Below are 22,950 nucleotides of genomic sequence, written 5' to 3'. Positions count from 1 at the left end.
ACACACACACACACACACACACACACACACACACACACACACACACACACACACACACACACACACACACACACCGAGATCTAAGGGTGGAAGCAAGGGCTGTCTTGAGTGTACAGGGTTTGATGAGGTCTGGCCATATATAGAGCCTGTCTTGAGCCTGTCTTGAGGTCAGATATGGAATGTCAGAACAGGTCAGCTCCATATATGGAGATCTAAGGGTGGCAGCGGGGGCAGTGTCTTGAGTGTACAGGGTTTGATGAGGGCCCAGGTAGGGCCAGGCCTTAATTTTCGGGCCTGTTGAGAACTATAGTTTTTCGCCAGCTGCCGGGCGCGGCTGCACGAGCCTAATAACTTTGGGGCGGGCTAGTCTAGAGTTTGAATGGTCAGGTATCAGTCAAAAGGGAGACATCGAAGAGGAAGGACAAGCGGGGTGGGGAAGTTGTGGCCGGCTTGCAGATCTAGGTGATGATCCGGTCTTCTCCATGGATGAGGTCAGTGTCGTGATCTTCATATATGGAGATGGCCATATATGGATCGTGTCACGAGGCGTGATGGACTGGTTTTCATAGTAATGTGCGAACTACATCGCAACAATTAAGCACTTTATAGGAGAAAGTAGGTTACTTCCATTGTTAAAATAACCCCTTTAGTCTTCTATATTTTAGAAATAGACAATATTGATTTGTGTTTTATGCTTCAAAAAACAGATTGGTCAAGAATTTATCAGCCAATTTATCAACCCTTCCATAAAACTTCAAATCTTGACCTTTGACACAGTTGTTTGTAAGTTAAGTGCAGCAAAAATATATACCTCTAAACAAAAAACATTTCAAATTATTTTAAATAACTGAATAGAAAAGTAGCATCTTCAGAAGATTAGTGATTTTCTCAACCTATAATCATTCTTATGTTCCTGCAGAAATATTGTAGAATGCATGCCAATTTGTTTATTTTCTTTCAAAGTTCTCAACAATACAGACATGGGTCTCTTATCCAGAAAATGTTGTGAGCTGTGTATTATTTTATTTGTAGCTACTGTATGGAGGTATATGGCATACATTAGACTTTGCTTGCTGCCATCACCTCATGCTGCAGCTTTGCTCTGCCAGGTGAGACAGCAAGCTAATCAGTGTTACTGTTATTCATGTCACAGACAACTTAGACTTAACAGCCTAGGAAACTGCTCATACACAGTGTGTTTCTGTCTGTATGCAGTTCTGCATGCAACAACAATAATATGCATTTCAGAAGCCAAATAGAATGTTTGCATATCTAAACTGAAGGCCTTTTTTTTCTGTGCAGACTCAACCTCCCGTGCTCAGGGGGGAGGGTAAATAGGCCGACCCCCGCTTTGACGAGCACTCGAACCCTCCACTCTGAAGCAGACTCCTCTTTCAAATCAGCCAATTGAAGCACGCAACGTTCGAGGCTGTCCTCTCAGAGACGCGTATGGGTGGGCCCTCGTCACAAAGGACCCACCCACAAGGCCATGGTGTTCGGTTGCACACTGGCTGCAGTTTCAGTTTGTTTTATTCACCATTTTGAGTAGCTGAAGGTAAAAATCTAAGTAAAATCGCGTTTGGGAGACAAATAGCCCCTATAATTTTTGTTTCACGCAATTGCTCGTGGCGTGGAGTTGTGCGCCTGGTCGCGCGCCTTAGAGTTGCAGAGTGGGGATATTTTAGGTCTCGTTTCTGTGGGCTTATTTTTTCCTTTCTTACATCCTTAACCTCTACAGTATTCCTGCAAAATGTCAAGACCAGTGAGGTAAGGTTTTGCCGAACATGTCCTCCGCTCTCTGGCTACACGCCGTGCACGCACCGCACACGTCTCTTAGCATGTTCCGCTTATGCCCACGGAATTGTTTATTTCATGAAAAATGTATGCAAGAAATGTGTTTTTCCCCTAGCCCCCCGTGCACGCTCACACTCTTAACATGGTTCCCAGCAGCAACGAGGAATGTTCGCCATCATGTCTTGTGTGTAGATGTGTGTTCATTGCGCGGGCTCGTCTCGTGTGTGCCCGTCTACTGGGCTTCGTGCTGCGGATTGTTTTGTGCGATATGGCCGTGGCGTTCTGATCAGAACTGGTTTCAATGTACAGCTCCCCATGTTAGCAGGCCTGCTGTTTTTTTTTTCTCTCTCAATGAGAATATGGCTGCTCCCCCATTCATCCACAGGAGGCTCTTCTCTGAGAGAGAGAGAGACGCTGCTAATAAAAACCAGGACTGGAGGTGGTCATCGGCCTCTGGATTTGATCTCGTTATCCGAAAATGGCCGATCTACAAGCCCACGGCGCGTCGCTTCTCGACGCACTGAGAGCTTGTAGGCCGGCGTTGTTCGGCCGCGCACACTGGTGCGCCTCCATTTCGCAGAAAAACGTTGTGTTCGTACGTAGAAACAACGCAGTGTGTTTTGCAGACCCCATTGTTTTTCAGTGCAATCGCAGTAAAAAGGAAGAGCGCGGGCTTCACTTTTTTTTTGAAAATGTATATGACCAAGTAAATGAACGCTGTTGAGTGATGATGTCAGAGGGAGGCGGAGAGCGACCAAAAGTCACCACACCCCCCTCCATTCTCTCAAGACTCTCACTGCTCTATAATATAACGCAGACCGCCCCCTTTTTATTATCAAATATTAGTCAAATTTCAAATTTGTGTCACGAAATCCTAAATTCTCCGTGCACGCATTGAAAATGTGTATTTTTTTTTAAATAAGCTACAATGCGAGTCAGCGGCGCTCGCTCGACGTGACAAAGCGACAGTGGCTCTGTTGAGTCGCCCCTCCCCTCTGCTACTCCAGGTATCGCCTGCCTAGAACACGACCGTTAAAGCTTGTATTTCTAGTATAATTTCAAATAAATAGATTTGGTCATTATGAAGTGTATAGGAATGTAGGCCACCTTGCCAATGTGACTGCTGTTGCCAAGAGACTCCCTGGGCCCGCACTGTGGTGTGTGTATCAGTGTTCTTCCCTGCTCCTGTAATCTAAGCACTTGTAATGGTTTATAGCCCATTTGCCCCTCCCCGCACAACAAGCTAGCTCGCTTTTGCTATGGCAGAACTCACTGATAATTACTATCACAGACAATGTTCCTGGAGTCTCTGGAATGCCATTGATGATGGTGCAAAGGGCTAGTAGAGAGAAAAGCCTATACTAGTATACTCTACTAGCCTAGTAGAGATAGTATAGGCTTTTCTCTCGTTTCCTTTATCCCCGCCCACCTCCCCCATTACGGTTTATACGTATCCCTTCCTTCCTGAATGTTCTGTGTCTGTCTGGGTGTAGGTTACAGTGAGCACCTGAGCTGTGTAGTCAGCTGCTGTCACCTGAAGCTGCTCTCGCACATTTAGCCAAATTATCCATCGGAAACTGTAGATGGTAGAGTTCAGTACCATGGTGGGGAACTTCTGCCCACATGGTACAACCCTAGCCATATCGATCATTGTCTAGTCATGTTGTTGGCTAGCTGTGTATTACATTATGTACAATGAAAATGTCATAGGTTCTCGTATGTAGTACCTGCATTACTCTAACATGGTTCAATCTGGCATTCACCCACAGGAACCGGAAAGTGGTGAATTACTCACAATTCAACGAGTCGGATGGTGAAGGTAAGGGTGTGGGTGTTGTGTACTTGTGTTAAGTATTATATCTCGGCCATATACTTGGTTGAAAAGGTTATCAATATCTGAGAATTTATACCAGTATTAGAGAATGACCTAAGATGGCACGACCACAAACCAAATCAATTGAATACTTTTCAGGTATAGGTTAAGATTATTATATCAAATAATTTTGTAAAAACTACTAAACTAAAATGTCCAATTGTATGATGTTAATTTGTATGCTTGACCTCATCATTTATACCTGGCAAAAAAATGCAAGAATCTGGTCATATCATTCAGGGGTCGCAACTCAATATATTGCAATATTGTAAGCAAGGCAAACTATTGCAATTTTAATTGTAATCTAACTCACTTTAGGAAAACTCAGCCATATGTAGATATACATACATTCATTGTATTGTGCTCCATTATAGGCTATTCACAGATCATTCTCTACACTACAGCACTGACAGGCCCATACCTTTGCAAATGAAATAGTATTGAGCCTAATTTATTAGCTTGCCATAACAGATCTACAAGCTAAAGCCCTATTTATACTATCATATGACAGGAAATGCCAAAAATAGCGAGTCACAAATGTGACGTGTTGAGCTTGTAGTTCTGCAATCTTTGGTGCACGACCGAGTGTGTGTATGTATGTGTATATATATATATATATATATTAGTGACGATTAATCTTAAATTATTTATGTTAGTTCAGTCAGATAACTCACAAATAGATTTAGTCAATATTTATTATAGAATGAGAAGAAAAGTGTGCATATAATATTTTATCTTGGCGTTCGGCTCTACTACATTTTTCCCTGCTCGGCACAATTAAATATTAAGAGCAGGGAGATAGATGTACAATAACAACCCCCCCCATGGGGAACAGAAATAACAGAGCCCACCGGTGGTGCTGGGGTGGCGGTGGGAGCACACATCACATAACAACCTAGGTGAGTCAGTCTAGGTGAGCTTAAATAGCGAATGACATGTGGGTCTTGCACACACTGAATGCACCCACATAGTAATGCAGCATATTAACCCCTCGAGTATATGGATGTGCCCTTGAGCACAGCATGAAGTCAAAGTCATACGATTTGTCACACACGTTACCGCAGTGAAATTTGTTCCCTGCATTTGACCCATCTCTTGGAGCAGTGAGCCACAGCCAAGGAGCGGTGAGCTGCAGCCGTGCCACGCTCGGGAATCATTTGATTAGTAGATTTGACCCCCCAATCCAACCCTTTGATGCTGAGGGCCAAGCAGGGGGGCATTGGGTCCCATTTTTACAGTCTTTGGTATGACCCGGCCGGGGATCGAACCCCGACCTCCCAGCTTCAGGGCGGACACTCTAACCCCAAGGCCACTGTCTTGTGGACCCCTCGAGTATATCTGACTGAACTAACTCCGCAAGCTACGTATCATTTGTTACTCACATCTTCAGTTGTGATGCGACACGTACAATTGCAGATCCTTTCTTTTAGGCAAGCATTACAAGGTTAAAGAATACGACTTTTATTGACTAGTACAAATCTGAAGAATAGTGACTTAAAGCTCATATGATTGCAAATGTTATTTTGACTGGTGGTCAATATGTCGGTGAGTGCAAGCATTACATCCCCTGCCTGTATTATCATGTGGCCTAGCAAATTGGAAGACAATCTTAACTCCTTTCCTTTCAGATGAGGCATTTGGAGGAGAAAAGCGCAAGAAGGTGCGCACGGTGGCCCCTCGTGAGCCAAAGCACAAGCGCTCAAAGAACTCGCAGGAGGACAGGTGAGCTCCTCTGTCTGGCACCATTATTTGTTTGAGTTGTCTCTTGTCTTTACCACAGCCTTCGGTTGGCTGCTTAGACATTTATGCCCATGATTATATAACCTTTTTTTGGTGGGAGTATTTTCCCAATAGAATATGTATAAATTGAAGAAGAAAAAAATAGATAATGCACAAAAAATAGATGATGCAAAAACAAATAACATTGGGGTCAGTATGGGTCATTAATGTCAGTAGCATTCATCCTCTTATGTAATAAATCACATTTACAAAGTCCATAGACTTGGCTGGCAAACGAATCCCCTTTCTAGTCCAATGCTCCATCTATAATTGAGGGTTTGAAACTATGATTCCTTGCTATGGGGTACTTTAATTATAGATTTATTTGGACACAGGTTCCGCTAACGGAAGCTTGGAGCAAAGCAAGGCATGTAAGACAGTGGGGCCACAGGTTTGTTTTCCAATTGCAGTCGTTTGGGGAGAGTGCCTTGGGATGTCAGCTCCCTCCAACACATCACTTCTATGTTAACAGCCCAATAAAACTGGTCTCCATTGTGTATTTTCACGAATATATGTTGTATCAGTGTCTTTAAGGATACTCTCTGCTGGACTACCCCCTGTCTGGTTCCTATTGCTCTGTTTTTTTGTTTTTGATTTTCTTTCTCCTTTTTTTTCAGCGAGGACTCTGAGGAAAAGGAAAAGGTCACCAAACCCAAAAATGATTCAGCAGGTAGGCCGCTCTGTAGCAAATTGAGTAAGAGAAAACGAATGTGGCTGGTATGTTAAAGTGAAGTCTATACCAAGACCGAGACGTACTAACGTATCCCAAATCACTGCAGATGACGTTGGTAGTGAGGAGGAAGACAATGATTTTGGGGAGGAGGAGGAAGAGGATGGAGGCAGCGATTACGAGGCAAAAAAGAAAAGGGGAAAGAAACCCACGGTGGCGAAGCCAGCCAAGAGGACGCCGAAAAGAAAACGGGGTGCAGGTACACGCAGCCCAAATCCTTGCCAAGTGTATCTGCTTATTTAATGTGTCAGCGCTGCATACTTTCAGAACATGATTATCTGAGTCTGATATGAACCACACACACACACACTATTGCTTTTTCAACATTTGTTGAGAGATAATTTGGACCAGGTGGCTGGTGCTTTGTATTTTTCAGATTGAATAAACTCAGTAGCTTTTCTCTATCACGTGGCATACTTCATGATCAGGATTGTGTACATTTCTGGAGCTATAAGAGCACTTCAGAGAACAAAACAATTGGAAAAACAATGGTGAATTCAAGATGGTGGTTCTTGTTTCCACTTTGGGTTAGCTTTACTTGCATCTAATCTCCCTACTCTTATTTTTGCATTCAGATGACAGCGATGATGAGCGGGAGGTGAAGCCTAAACAGCGCACGGTGCGCCAGGCTGCCACCAAGGCCGTCTCCAAACAGAGAGAGATCCTGCTGGGGGATGCAGGCAGCGAGGACGAGGAGCGTGAGGACCAGGAGGAGGGCTTCATGGACCGTAAGAACCAGATCACATACGCACAGTTAACCCATTCTGACCTGAGATCAGATTCTAAAAATGTCTGTTTGAAAATGACAGTTTTCTGAAAAAGCTATGCTAAGCTAAAAGTTATGTCGTTCTTCGATTTTTCAAAAACAGCAGACCTACAAGCTCAAAGCACGCTACTCGGTACATGAGCTTGTAGATCTGCCATTTTTAAATAGCTAAAGCATAACGTAATGCTAACACCAAAAGGGGTTCCCGCCTAAAATGGGTTAACACTTATGATGCCTAGGATGTCCACACACGTCTTATCACATAAATCCGCGTGTGGGGATGTCTTGAGGTATTTCTTTATCTATATAAAACGGGATCGCTAAAATCAATTTCTTGACAGTGGCCGTTAGCTAGGCAACGCCTTGCTCAGCCCCTCCTGGACCTGTTTTGCTGCGTGCGCAGCCATTCCCTTCCTGATTTTTGGCCTGACAAAACCGCCAAACCTATTTTCTCGGAATCTACACTGCCTGTGCGCAAATTGAACATAGCACTGATGTTCGGTCCTAATTTCTGACTTCATCATGCATCTAAAGACTTCTAAAGACTTATGCTGGTGATGTAGCAATGGAAGATTTCACCTCCCGGTTTTGTGGGGAAATGGAAGGCGGGGGTTTTCACAGTAAAATGTCCCTCATCTGCTTTACACCCAACAGGGGAGCGTTTTCCTGGTCGGACATAGTGCGTGGAAGGAACACCAACCAGTTCCTTTCCCCTCCATTAGAGACCAGGATTACTGCATGTTTTTTGTGAGGGTACTTGGTGCCCTATGGGACACGGGGAGAACATGCAAATAGAGATGCAACGATACTGATTCTTCAATTCCGATCCGATATATTAATTTTGAAATTTCCCGATATCCGATATTTGCCGATCCGATATTTGCTGTAGGCTTCATAGCAAAACAAATAAATACAAAAAAATTCAAAGAGGGGATGTTTATGGTTAAGTGTTTAACCTGTAGAAATAAGAATATGAACTGTTTAACCTGTAAACCTTAAGGGAATGGCAACCTGTTAATTAATACTATGGATTATTATTATGTGCAAAGGTACATTTTTACCCCTAAAGTGATGCCTGCATGTAACCTGTTAATTCATTCTATGGTTTATTATTAATAATAATAATAGTAATTATTATTATTGCTATATACATGTGGTACCTTTTTACCCCTAATGGATGCCGGGAATCAGCTGCGCTTTCATGTGACAAAAGCCCTGAGCCTTACCGACAGACTCGGGGAGAAAAAGAATACCTCAGGACGTTTGTTATGGTGCTAGCTGGTGTTGTGTTGCTACTTTAGTTTGCAAACTCTGTCTGTCTTAAGAATTGCACTACACTTACAATCTGAATCAGTGTTTGAGCTTCTGACAACAATGTCATGGTTTGATAACTGAGCCAATTATATAAAGACGGATTTTACCGCGACGACGGCATGCGCTTTTTCTTCATCACCATCATCGTCGTCGTCACAGCAGCATTTTTTTCAATGGCAATAATAAAGTTACAAAGATTGAATCACATGGCCCAGGCGGTGGCGTAACCGTCTGGGCACCCGACTGGTAATCCAGTCGCAGTGTGCCGCGGGTTCGACTCCCGAGCCCGACACGGCCTTTACTGCATGTCTTCCCCCATCTCTCTCCCGTTTCCTGTCAGCCTACTGTCTGTCCCTTCAAAAACTAATAAAAGGCGTAAGCCGCAAAAAAAATATCTTAAAAAAAAAAAAAAAAAAAAAAAAAAGATTGAATCACATAGCGCTAAACAGCACGTGTGTGCAGTAAATATATAACAGAAGAATGGATTACAAGAGCAATCTCATCAACACAATGATAGGCTCCACCACACAACTGAACTGCGCATGCAGTGATTTGACTGACCCGTCATGATCCGTGCAATGACGGGTAAACGTTATACTTTTATTACTGTTAAGTCTGTAAGTGATTCCATTCTCTTGCATATTGCACCTTAGTGGGGCTTTTTTCTATAGTCTCTGTTTGCAGTCTGTACATACTGGAGGTTGGATTCGCTCACTGCACTGTCTGTGCAGGACGGACTGTAAACATTAAACACGTGTCCCCCTCCTGTATCGGAGCGTGTATCGGTGGCATCAAATCCGATCTCCGATACATTAATTAAGCTGGATCGGAGGCCGATACCGATATAATATCGGATCGGTTGCATCTCTACATGCAAACTGCATACACTAAGACCCTTTCTCCAACCCCACCTAGTGTATGGGCACTGACATGGAGGAGAGAACACGCCCCCAACATTTGTATCTATAGTGACTCGTTAGGGGTTTAGAAAATCAATTTGTTGGCATTAATTGGTTTTATTTAAAGTAAAGGTGGTTACTTGACAATTCCTCTGCCAGCTTAGAAAAATATTGTGCATACAATGGAACAAATAGTACAGTGTCCAAGAACCAAAAAACAAGGAATATCTGTCTGCGGAATCCGAATCTGTGTGTGTTGTGGTGGTGTGGGTACCGGATTCACTGGTTGGCAAAACCTTGTATCACACAATGGGTGGGGTGTGTGTTCGTTCAAGACTTGAATGGCCCCCAAATAGGCCAGTGTTGTCAGTCTGTCTGACTATTAATTCACAAAAGCTCTGTCTGTCCTGAGCATAATGCTGGCACCATTCTACCAAACTTGGTCCCAGATGACTGCTGTGCCAAGCGGGAATTTGATCCCCACAAAACACAGTTTCCAAGAACCGAAAAACCATGTGTATCTGTGGAGGACTCACCAAATCTCTGTTTAGGCATCGGCTTCACTGGTTTGCCTAAATTTGCTTCACGCTTGTGACGCTGACAGCACAACGTAAGCTTACCTGCGAACCTGCACACATTTAGCATACAAACTACGAAATTCTTGGTCTCTGTATGCAGGTACGAAATGCCGGCAGTGAAAACTACACAATTCGGGGCATGGGCACGGCATTTCAATTAAACCTAAAAATATGCTCCATTTGGTATTAACCCTCCTCAGTGTAAGTAAACCCAATTCACAGGACTTACTATGGAAGAGTGCCTACCCTTCTCTGACCCAAAATCTCCTCAAATTGAACGCAGCTGCATGAACTGAAACAGAGTCTGTGTAAAACACAGACCGTGAAAAGCATTTACTGAGGTAAATGGGATCTGAGAGAGTAAAGACCGTTTCAGACAGGGAGTGAATGACACGCCGAAGTAATTCATTTTCAGTGAGAGGTGGGCGATTATTGGGAGAAGTTGAGGAACTGAGATGCCAACGGGCGTGTTCCCGTGAAATTCTTGTTTCATGTATGCCCCTGCGGGCAGAAAGGGCTGGATTGTGGTCAGCTTTCATTCCACGCTACGTGAGAACCGCAGTGAGATCCCTGCTGATCCAAGCGAGAGCACCTGTGTCACTCGCTCCCCGTCTGAAACGGCCTTAATTTTAACTAAGTACAAACTACTTAAAATGTGACTAATGTTATGAAACATTGCTAAATATGTTCGGTAACGTTATGTACTAGTTTCGTTTATCGTTTGTTTGGTATCATGAGACCTGCTACAGTGGTATGTGTGTGTGTGATAAACAAACTAACATAGCAAATAATTATATTATTTCAGCGAGCCCCGTTGCTGGTCCAACATACAATTACATCAGAACATTAACTACTCGGATGCGGTTTGGTGGCACAGTTGTAAAGTCCCTGCCCACCACCACAGAGGTTGTCGGTTAGAATCCATTGCATCCAGCTTTGTCGGGCGTGGGAGGGAAACCGGTCGGGGATGGTGATATTGGTCATTACATGTGAGGGCTGGGGTGGCACCTGTCGGCAGGGAGTGTTGGGTAGGTAGGACAAAGGCCATATGACCTACGTCCTCCCGGTGGGGGCTCCTCACTGTCAGGTGAGTCGGCAGGATACAACAGCAGTGACAACACAAATGTGTATGGGGGGGAATTAATTGGAATAACGACTAAATCTGGGAGATCATGACACAACTCTGACCTAACTGCTTGTGTAGATATAAACTGACCAACAGAAGGACACACCTTTGACAGCTTGTCATTCTTTATTGTGTGCAGCTGATGAGACGGGCAGTGACGAGGATTTCACGGTGGAGGATGACGACGACAGTGACTACGGTCGCTCCAAGAAGAGGACTAAGAAGGTGATCACTAGCAGACGGGGTCGGCCGGAGAAGAAGGAGAAGAAGTCCCCAAAACCCCGACTAAAGGCTACTGGTAAGAAACCACCAGTATGGAGGCACAAAAAGAGAAAACTGTTACTTCATGCCATCAGATTATATGTACTGAAGAGCAGCGGTTCCCAAACGTTTTCATGTCAAGGACCCCCAAAATTACACTCATTAGCCTGTGGACCCCCCCCCAAAATATATGCCAAGGACCCCCATAGCAGTGATTTTCAATCATTTTAATTTCAAGGACCCCCAGTTTGACATGCATTAGGCTACGGACCCCCATTGAATGGCATTTCTATCTCGGACCCCCATTTATATTGTATAAAATCAATGTTTATTTAACTCTGAGAGTGTACAAATAGAACCAACTGTACCCGTTGTGTACACTTGAGTTACAGACCCATAAGGGTCCATTTGGTTCCTATCTATCATCTAGCTGGGGACCCCCTTGAACTCCCTCAAGGATCCCTGGGGGTTCCTGGACTAGCCTGGTTAATAAACCAGACCGAATCAGCCTTTGGCAAAAGTCTGGTTTATTAACTAGGCTATTCCTGGACCACGAGTACCACCAAGTATTATTCATAAATCTGAACAAATTAAATTAAAAAGGATTGTCTATGATGGTGGTTGACAAATTCAGATCCGGGGACCAACCCCCAAGGGCTTGTGAGGAGGCTCCCTCCGTTTCTCTATGATTAATTGGAAATGATTACCAATACAAAAATGTGTGAGTGAGTACCGTAATTTCCGGACTATAAGCCGCAGCTGAATATAAGCCGCACCAGCCAAATTTAGGGAAAATCCCATATACAAGCCGCACCGGACTATAAGCCGCACCGGACTATAAGCCGCAGCTACGTTAGCTCAGAGCCTGAGATGGCTCTACGTTAGCTGTAAAAATCCATAGATTAGCCGCACCGTTGTATAAGCCGCAGGGTTCAAATCATGGGTAAAAAGCCGCGGCTTATAGTCCGGAAATTACGGTAGTCAGTTTGAACTAATCTTATTTATAATGTACGATTATGATATTTAAACAGTCTTCTGTGCTTCTAGAGCAGGGGTTTTCAATTAATTGTGAATGAGGGACCACCACCCTGACTTGGAATCAACCTGGGGACCACTGTTGTGTTGTGTGGGGCTATGGGCTAATATTAGAGCTTTTGTAACATTTGCTATGCATCCCATGTGTATACATCCCACTGTTTCTCAACCATTGACTACTAATAATTTCCTAATAATCATGACTCAACCAGATAATCCGATGCTTTAGATTCTAACTCCCCTTTTCTGTTGACTTTACTTTACTTGACCTCCAACTTGTCAGTAAATTACTACATAAATGGTCATCCTAAGTCACCAGGTCATTCAGTTCACGGTTTCTCAACTATTGGAAAGACATTAAAAAAAAATCAACAAATCCTACATTACTAAATGCATGGTCACATGCAATACCTCCACGGTGGTCCTGCTCTAGAGCGACGTACATTCCACTGGTCGCTCTTGAGGCACTGAAGGAACACTTAACAACTTTGTTTTTTACTAAACATGACAAACTGCAAATCGTAAAATTGTCATTGGGTCAACCTTTGCCGTCAAAAACACTCAAATTCTCACACGTTCACACACCGGCGGTAGAGGAAACTATGCAAGGCTTGTATGACTGATGAGCTGTGTCCTCTTTAACTCTGTATGTGTGTGTGTGTACCTCCAGTCACCCCCAGCCCAATGAAAGGCAAGGGCAAGGGGCGCCCCAGCACCAAGGCCGTAGAGAAGAGCTCACCCAAAGAGGAGGAGGAGGAAGAAGAGGAGCCTGAGAGTCCCCTGGAGGAGGAAGAGGAGGAGGAGGAGGAGGAGAAGACGGCAGAGAAGAAGGCACCCTCTCCCGCCCCCAAGAAAAAGAAGGAGGCGCCAGCAGCAGCAGAAAAAAAGGATGAGAAAGAGGAGGAGGAGGAGGAAGAAGAGGAGGAGGAGGAGGATGGTTCAGAAGAGGAAGCACCCTCTGGAGAAGACTAGACGAAGGCAGCGCACCGAAGCCCCCTCCATTCTCTTAACCCCGTCTTCTCAAGTTTTTTGGTTTCTTTTGTTGCTCTGCGTTTAGAGTTTTGGTATTTTAATTTTAATTTTGTTCCTTTTTTTCTTTTCTTTTTTTGTGGTGGCCTGGCCCAATGGTTTGGACTACATATTCTATGCGTTTTTGTTTTATTGGCTACCCCAAACCTAACGCAAGACAGTTGTGATGCACATAGGAACATTAACGCATACTATTATGTAAAGACCTATATCTTCCCTTTATACTTTATTGCCAGCCCCCGCTACACCGTTTGGCTTTACCCACCCCTCTCGTACCCCTCTCGTTCGCGATTCAGCTGTGGTCTTATAACCGTTTAATCTTTTTTCTTTTTTTTTAAAGTGTACATTTCTGGAAAACGGTTTCTTTTGCATTAGCTTTGGCTTTTTTCTACGAACTTGGTGTTTTGTGAGCATCCGTCCTGAACTGTCGCCTGGTGCGTGAGGAGGTCACTCTTACACAGGTTTATAATGTGTGTGTGTATGTGCATGTTTCCTGGGATAATCACTGATCTGATATGACATGGCTAGGGGAAAGCCAGCAGGCAGAACATGTGATTCCTGCCTGTTTGCTCATGTTAGATCTGTGATTACTGAGCTGTTGGACTCGCTCAGAGCATTCCAGTTCTTCTCACCAATCACTACAGCGCTGTATTTACTGAGCAACATTACCCCATTGGTTCAGCCACCGCTGAACTGGGATTCATGAGTGAGGCTATGACATCTATTTTGCGCCGTCTCTCTGCCCTCGCTTAGGTACTTTTATGCTTTTAAACTAGCAAGGAGCATGTTTTAGCAGGATGTTATAGGGTCATTGTTTAAAATTTCAACGGTTATATTAAGACCGTCCTCGTTTCTTTTTTTTTTTTCTATCCCCTGCATCTATCAGAATTTATTCTCTTTCGTATAGCTCTAATGGTTCTGTGGTGTACTTAGAGAAAGGTCTTTCTTTTTTTTCCTCCTTTTTTTTGGACAGTGATTCAGACTGCTGCTTGTGCATTTGTATCGGTTTAAAAGTGTGTAATATAGAGTGTTCCTGATAAGCCTGTAGAAGCTCTGGGAGGGGGCGGGCGGGGGGCGGGTTACACTGCTGAGTGTTTGTTACGTGCCAGACAGGTGCAACGACCGATATCGGGGGTGTGTTTGTGTACTTGTTTAAATGTGTATGCGTGGGTGTGTGTGTGTGTGTGTGTGTGTGCGCGTGTGTACGTGCGCACGTGCTTAGTTTGGCATTTTCTCTGCCTGAAAGTGCTCCCATCAGCTGCTTCCGTGACTTAGGTTATATCGTATGTTGGGCTTTTAAAATAAATTCGCACAATGCTATGTGAAGCGCCCCAAAACGCATCGTTCCCTGCATGGCCAAAGCATCTTCTTAACCTTTCAACCCTTTGTGCCAGGCATCCCTAATGCTGTTTTGTTTTGTTTTATTTTATTTTATTTTGCTCTTTTTATTTGTTTTGTTTATGAAAATCAAGAAGAGATGGATTTTTTATAGAGTCCAAAAATGAATGTTCTTTTTCCCCTCCTGTTCATTGTTCTAATTCTCTATTCAGATTTTTTTTGTAATGTTTGTTTTTTAAGAAAAGAAATAAAATGTATCTTGATTTTAAGAGAAAAGTCGACCCTATCTTATGTGTTCTGCTTGCTGCTGGTTTGATGGGGAAACCAGACTAGCCAACCCTCTCATGTACTCCATTCTTTATTTTCTTAATTCATTCACCTTTTTTGTTGCGCCCAACACAGAGCAAACAGTTATCAGACAACCCTTTCCATCTGGAGAGTGCTAGAGCAGTTCTCCATTTGGATTTTGGTCCCCTCCACGGCACTGGGTGCTGTTGGTCCCCTGAGTCCACGGCACTGGGCGCTGTTGGCATCCACATTTGTCATTTTCTTTTGTTCTAAGAACTCCATAGATGTTAGAACAGACAGATGTCAGAGGTCTGCTATTTCACAGCCACATTTTGAAATTCAGAATGATAAACTATGAGTTTTGAGAAATGACCCAACATTGTAACTCGGCAGGCAGCTCAATCTCAGAAGTCTTCATTTGTCTATTTATTAATGCCTTAATTTTCATTGGGTTGCATTTCAAATGTGGAAGGGAGCAGGGGGCCGTATCACCTGTGGTAATCACTGGAGAAGAGAGGCTTGAGTGAGAGAGAGACCTCTCGTTTTAGGTTCTTTGTCACGAATTGGACTTGAAGCCTGATGTATACTGTCGTGTGCCAGAAACCGTTTGCTTACAACCTTGTGAATCAGCTATTTTCGGCACACAACATCATTGTATGACGGAGCATAAATTATAAGCGTGGTGGAACAAGTGGAGTGATGAGGATCAGGATACCATCCAAAGCCATAATGATCTCAATACTAGTGACTTGGAGATCAAACAGAACTTGTGAGATTTGTTTTGTAAGGATTGGGGTTTAATATCAAAGCAAAACCTGCCATTGTGATCTTGGGAACTTGCATTCATCTAATATGTATTTTTGTCAGGAGTAAATATTACTTTTCCAATATTGTCCCAAGACTGCAAATTGAGTGTCCTCAAACCTTTCAGGATGCGCGCAAAGCTCGTTTTTGGCTCCAAACAAAGCACATTGGTTTGATCGTTGACTGTCCTTGAGTGGATCATTGTGATTTTCTTACTACATACAACACCCCAAATCAAGCACGGAATCCATAAATGTGTTTTTAAGAAATGTGGATCAGATTAAAAAAGGGGGTTGTTATACAAATGTAATACTCTAATAACTATTTTGGCAATCAGGAGAGTGTTCTGTAATTTGAAATTTCACCGTTCTGAGGGCCTAAATGGTAGCTGTATCTGCAGAGCATGGGTTCCTATTCATTGTCCCATAGGAAACAAATTATGAATACTCTTATCTCATTCATTCAACAGTTCTGCTTTATTTTGATTTTGATTATTTTATAAGTACTTTGAATTGTACTGGCAATGTAAATGTAAGCGAACTTGTGATTCATACAGGTGACGACGTGGAGAAGCTTTTGTCAAGTAGTGTGGAAAAAGAAGGCTGAACTCTTTTGAAATATTTTGCATGTTGTGGAAAAAGTGAGAAGCGTTAATGATGATGGCAATATTGTGGTCTTTGAAAAAAATAACGACAATGATGATGTTTTGGTTTCCCAGCTTCTAATAAAGGCAACCTACTTTTTATAGAGATTTAACTCCTTGTTTTCTGATGTTGAGGGGTGTGTGTGTGTGTGAGAGAGAGAGACAGACATGAAAGATTGTGTACCAGGGTTTTGATGCTCATCAAAGGTAGCTCTCCTTCTCAACCACACAGTGGAGCTGTTGACATTCACTTGAAAAATACATCTTTACTGACATTAGCTTGAAAAGATATCTGTTTGCAATGCAGATTGGTCCACCATATTTGATTGTCTGGAGTTTTCATTAGTTTAACAAAAATATTGTGCTGTACATTACACGTCAAGAGATGTGGCAGTAAATGAGCTGGTGAGAACCCACATGTCCATGAAAACCCAAGGACTGGGTCTGGAAACCAGACGAATCTGCCATTGCAATCAAAATCAAAATGCCCTTGGTAGATTTGGTCTGGCACCGCTCAGCTTTGATTGGACTTCACTCTCTCGGAATAGTGAGGGACAAATCAGGAAACTATGCAAATTTATCGGGCAGGTTTATCACGGGGCCTTTTTTAATTCTGCCACACAGAGATTCCAGTGATATTAGTCTGGCCATAACAGGGTACAAGGACTTCACTCTCACGGCCAGAGATTTACCTTTAAACAACGTACAACTCACACAGAAGGCCTAAGAGGCCCTATGGCAGAAATGTCTGTTCTTATTAAGTGTGGTATGGGTCTGTTTTTGGCAGTGAAGAATGAAAGGAACAAGGGAGAGAGAGATGGGGAGAGACATGCACCTGCAAAGGTCATCATAAACGGGATTCAAACACGTAACGTGCAGTCAGGCCAGAGCCTATGTGGCATGTGCCTGGACCACTAGGCCAGTGGGCGCCCTGGTGTCTTCCTTTCCTAATACAAAAGCTTTACAATGCTTCTCAGCACTTTTTCTTGCTGCGGTGTTAACACTTTAGGGTTTAGGCAATCGTGGGACACTTTAGCTTCCTCTACAACATACCCACCATACTCTGAATCACAGAGTAATTATCTGTCACCATCAGTCATCACCATCTGCTTTCTTTCAATTTCAGAAAACCAAGGCCCCATATATAGAATCTCCTTCCCTTCGGTTATTCACAGCTTTCTTTATTGTGTAATATATTGAACTCTGGCTGTAGCGACCATCTATGTCCCGTACCTTTGTTTCTGCAGGCTGGCATGAAGGAACGCCACAGTATATGACAATGGTTCTTAGTAATGCCGTAAGTAAGGCATAAGGAATAACTTACGGGATACACAATTTCCACTAATCAGGAATGAGAAAGCAGACTGACAGAATGTAATGATTGTTGGTCAACGTTAAATGTCAGATAAGCCCTGTATTGGCTCTCTATGGGGCAGTTTGACCCTTCTGGGGTCCATGTGTGTGTGTGTGTGTGTGTGTGTGTGTGTGTGTGTGTGTGTGCGTGCGTGTGCGTGTGCGTGTGCGTGTGTGGGCGTGTGCGTGGGTGTGTGCGCGTTTGCGTGTGTGTGGGTGGGTGTGTGTGTGTGGGGGGGAGGGGGTCTTTCTGGCCATGGAGATCATGCCCCAGGCAGGCTTGCCTTGCTGTGTAAATGAACTATTTATGAGTAAATAATTCATCAGAAAATGATACAGCAGACTGGCATAATGTATTGATTGTTGACTAATGTTCAGTGTCAGCTATTAGCCCTGTAATGGCTATCTTAGGGCTGTTTGACACTTCTGGTGGCCCTTGTCAGACCTTTTCCCCGGAGAGCTTTCAGCCATAGGTGGCTTGGGGTAAAACATTCACACATCCCAGATTTAGTAAAAGCCTCAGTGATCTGAGAGTGTACAGATGGACGTGAAATGGACCCTTATGGGTCCTGGGAGTTCTCTCTCTTTAGACTCAAATGGCAACAACTTTAGTTGTGTATCCCAGGAGATACCATAGGTCTACTGCTAGGTATGGTATTGATGGTACTGAATGCAAAACTTAAAGTTCTTACTTTTCATTGGTTAAATATTATAAACCCCGGGCCCACAGACAGACTTAACAAGCACTTCCAACCATGATTGATTGTATGTATTTCATGGTCTTCTCTCAGGTCTCTCTCTAACCCCATTTCCTGTCAGCCTACTGTCCAATCAATGGAGGCATAAAAGCAGAGAAAGAATAATTTACAATTTAAATCCTTAACTGCTTATACTCAAATGATAGGACACCACAGTTGCTTGTCACTATTTTGAGGGGCACTAGCCCCTCCTATACTCAGCTATTAGTGTAGAATTTCGTCTTACACAAACATTAAATTCCCATTGACAATGAATGGAGAATTTACGTCATTATCATATGTGGCCGAGCAAATCGGCTATTTTTTTCCTACACAAAAGTTCCCAATTCCCATTGACAATGAATGGAGAATTTATTTTAAATCTTTGAGTCTTGCATAATTAATTACAGTATGATGATTATGTATTGACCAACATATTGTCACAGGTACCCTAAAACCTTTATACGCAATAAATAAATAAAGACGGGCAATTACTGTCTAATTACACTAATTACAGTGCAATCTGTGTGATGTTGTCATTGTACATTGTCAAATATTATGTTGAATGTAATAATGTAGCAGTGTTGCTGCTGCTTGACAGTACATTGTCAAGACCAGTAATGAGATGTTTATGTACACACAACAGTACCCACAGATTCTATGCTTAGTCTACTACAGTATGAATATGTTTATTTATTTCCCCTGGAGGGGTGTGTCGTGTGTGTGTGTGTGTGTGTGTGTGTGTGTGTGTGTGTGTGTGTGTGTGTGTGTGTGTGTGTGTGTGTGTGTGTGTGTGTGTGTGTGTGTGTGTGTGTGTGTGTGTGTGTGTGTGTGTGTGTGTGTGTATGTCTGTGTGTGTGTGTGTGTGTGTGTGTGTGTGTGTGTGTGTGTGTGTGTGGGTACTATGCAATGTGAATGTCTGAATACCATGCTGTGTACAGTTGCTAAGAAACCACACTGGGGTTTTCACTCTCCTCCTGTGGTGCAGTGTGCTGCAATCTTCTCAACCATATACTCTGCTTGGCTTTCGAGGCACCACAGTATAACATTATACAACATGGCATTGAGAAAATTATTCTATGAAGCCCACACAAAAAAACATAATTCCTCTTTAGCCCACCTTCCCCACATATATGCTGGAAGCTGTCAGCTAATATGTAACTTTTGCCCCATTCCTTTAGGTTCCTGTCAACACCTAAGTTGAGAAACCTAATGATACTTGAGAAAAATAATAAGTCAATGGGTGTATACTATCATCAAGGGAACACAAATGTCTCACTGATGTTATTCCTTCAGTGGAGACTAAATATGTGATGCGGTGTTAGCTGGTAGATCTATTATTTTTGCATCATTGTGAAACAGAGTTAGGCATGAGAGTGAGACATTTGTTGGAATCCAAAAAGATTATGGACAAAAAGACACTGTGACCATATTGGACCAAATAATGTCTAACAATAAACATTTTATAAGATTAGGGTCCAAGAGATCAAATGAGGATCCGTGGCCTGATGCATATCAAATTGGAGGTCGTTGAAATGAAATGGTCTGAGAATCACTGGCATGGACAGTTCCTTTTTTCTTGAACCACCAGAGGTCTCCTTTGCACCACAGCAAGTTATGACCATGTTATGACCTGTCCTGCAGTCAAGACAAAGATTTATAAAGTACTTTTAATGAGAAAATATTAATCATAAAGTGTATGTGCATGTGTCTGTGTGGCAAAAGTCTTGCCAAAGAAAATAGCCTTAAAGTGCTTGCACTGAGTCTTTGAAGGCTAAATGCCAATAAACCAGAAATGGTGGTGTAATTATGGATTCAGACAAACTTTGTCTGAATCCATAATTGTATAATTATTATCATCTTAAATATAGAAAGACTGATAGACGATTCATGTTCAAACAATAAAAAAAGATTGATTTCCGACTTATATGTTGGAAAGTACTTCATGGTCTTCTCTCAGGTCTCCCCAAACAGCTACATAGCTCTAAATGCATCCGTCAAGAAGTCTCAGGTCATCTGGGATCAATCTAACTACTCCCAGTCTAGTAAAAACATATATGGTGACTGGTAACATTTATTCATTAGATAGAAACTGACTACTTTTAACCACTTAAGGCTTTTACATAGCCTATTTTATATACTTTATGTACACAGCCTACTTTGAACATTTCTGAATAACATGCCCAAAATTCAGTAGGTAAAAGGTATGCCAGGTTGCAAATGTTTTAAATCCAGCCCAAAAATAACTTTGTGTCCTTTCTTTTATCCTATTTAGGCTTTTATTATACAATGTCTTGTGTTAAACACTATGAATTGCCTTTGTGCATGAAATTTGCTAAACAAACAAATGTGATTTGCCTTGCCTCAGGCTCAAGTGTGCTTGTAAATTTCTTTTTAGCGATAATTGTGCACCAGGGTAACACAAGCATAGCAGCAGCAGCAGCAGCAGCAGCAGCAGCAGCAGCAGCAGAGAGTGGGCCTAAATGACATTAAGGAGGGAAACCAAATCTGTATCTGAATTTATGCCCTTGAAGGGCTCATATTATGTTATATATTACTATGTAACACAGGGTGACCAAAAGGTATTGATTGATTGATTGCTTGCTTGAAGTATTTATTAACAGTTTGCAGAATTACAGTACATTTCAAGCACAACTCAATACAAAAACTGTTAACTGTTAACCATAAAGCATTACAATTATTTACAAGAGGGTCCACCGTTTTCAATTCATCATAACATTTAGAGACGTACAAATATACACTTCTATATAGCCAGGACAGGAAATTATCATAAAGGAAGTAAAAAAAGGGGAAAAACATATAGCCTACAGTGAGGGGGAAAAGGGGTGGGGGGCAGTTTCGAATTGCAGCTGTCCGTAGGTGCCCTTTGAGAGCGGTTTTGAAGGAGTCAAGGGATTCACAACACATGTCTTAATGACAGTTGGTAGGGTGTTCCACATTTTTGTGGCATAGGAGCGAAATTTCAAATTAATTTAGTCCCTTGTTTGTGCCGAATCTGGGTTACACATGGTTTGTTCGTTGAACTCCCTCTGGTGTTGTGGATGTCGAGGCTTGTCTGGAGCCTTGTTTTAAGAGCCTTTGAGGTGCTGTGGTACCAAGAGGTGCATGCATAGAAGAAACCTTGTACGAGGGCTCCTGTTAGGGTCTTCAAGGTGTTTTTGTTGACCAGTGAGGAGATCCTGTATAGGAATCTTGTTTTTTGGTTGACTTTTTTGATTATGTTGGTGGCCATTTTATCACCGGAAAGGTAATTTCATCTTTTCGTGTGATAATATTGTCACCCACTCTAACCAAGAAGCCATCTGCCTTCCTGAGATTTTGATCCAAAAAGAATGGATTCAGTTTTTCCCAGGTGTACCGAGTTCAGAGCCGAGGGCCTTTTCAACCTGCAGTTTGTTCCTGTCCGAGACCAGCAGTGCTGAGTCATCAGGAACAAGTTGTATCTGTCACTTGAATGAAGGTGGCTTGACTGATTAACATCAAAAGGGCCTGTCAGCTCAAACCAACAATACAATATTTTGTTTTGCTGTGCACAAAAACATTGGAAGCATTACAAATTAAATACAAAAAAACCTACCTATTCCATTTCTCCCCCTCTATTTCCCATTCCAAGTGCTTTGTCTTATGTAACACCAGCTCCGCTATTTCAAATCCCTCTCTGGTACATATTTAAACAATTTTTCAGCATTGGTATAATATTCTTTTTGGTGGGTAGATCTTGTTGAGCTGGTCATTTTTAATGTAGTCAAAAAAGTCAAAAAAAAGTGTGGGCACCCCTGATGTAATATCTCTCTCTATATTGGCTCTGCTTCAGGGGGGTAGTGATCTCAGATTCTGTCATGATTCTGTCATGATTGCGCATATATAATCTGACAAATCTGTAGTATCACAGGAGCAGAGTCACACCGCCAAACTGAATGCAATATCACTGATTGATTGATTGAATAGTTTATTGAACATAAATGTAAAAACAGAGTACAGTCAAACACTCAGTTCAAAAGGGATAGCACCAAAACAAAATTCATAGACGAAGAATATCGTGAAGAATAACAACAAAACTCAATATCATCAATAACAATAAATCAAAATAATTTCAGAACAAAATAAAAACTGTATGTATAGAGTGCATGGGGGAAAAGGAAGGGTGGGGGGTGATCACCTTTTATAAGATCTATAAAGTGTCCATTTGGTTACCAACTCTCCAGGGGGTGTACATCAAGCTGCCTCACAGAAACAGGAGATAGGCAGCATAGGCTCCTGCCATATGGGCCTCATGGCTGGGCAAGGCATATACTTATTAAGGTGTAATGTAGATTGTCAAATGTAGATAGACATATTTCCAAAACATTAAATAATGTGAATGTGTCTGTGAATAAAGAGGTTATTCACTCCTAGATACATTTGATTAATAATGTTTGCATATAATAATAAGCTGTGCCAGTATTGTATCTGGCAGGACAATACAGTAATTGTATTCATCAACATATTAACAAAAATTGGAGACTGAGTTGAGTAAATTACTAAAAGGTGGGATGGTTAAGGTTGATAGAAGATCCCCATCCCCACAGCAGCCAACATTGAA

The 22,950-nt window shown here is 42.4% G+C and overlaps 1 protein-coding gene across 1 annotated transcript; it reads left to right on the top strand.

The window, feature by feature from the left end:
- The first annotated feature begins 1,496 nt into the window (after positions 1 to 1,496).
- On the top strand, positions 1,497 to 14,257 carry nucks1a (nuclear casein kinase and cyclin-dependent kinase substrate 1a). The gene is made up of 8 exons (XM_083771485.1): positions 1,497 to 1,767; positions 3,564 to 3,613; positions 5,296 to 5,389; positions 6,064 to 6,116; positions 6,226 to 6,375; positions 6,752 to 6,904; positions 10,999 to 11,157; positions 12,826 to 14,257. Exons 1-8 carry the CDS (start codon positions 1,751 to 1,753, stop codon positions 13,125 to 13,127), a joined length of 978 nt encoding a protein of 325 aa, XP_083627611.1. The 5' UTR covers positions 1,497 to 1,750; the 3' UTR covers positions 13,128 to 14,257.
- The last annotated feature ends 8,693 nt before the right edge of the window (positions 14,258 to 22,950 follow it).

This window comes from Protomyctophum parallelum, assembly GCF_964188405.1.
Source record: "Protomyctophum parallelum genome assembly, chromosome: 8".
NCBI classification, from domain to species: Eukaryota; Metazoa; Chordata; class Actinopteri; order Myctophiformes; family Myctophidae; genus Protomyctophum; species Protomyctophum parallelum.
This window is presented reverse-complemented; position numbering and strand designations above follow the sequence as displayed.

Coding starts and splice junctions, on each gene's coding strand:
- nucks1a (XM_083771485.1), top strand. Junction 6,117..6,225: donor ACCCAAAAATGATTCAGCAG/GTAGGCCGCTCT, acceptor AAATCACTGCAG/ATGACGTTGGTAGTGAGGAG. Junction 11,158..12,825: donor ACCCCGACTAAAGGCTACTG/GTAAGAAACCAC, acceptor GTGTACCTCCAG/TCACCCCCAGCCCAATGAAA.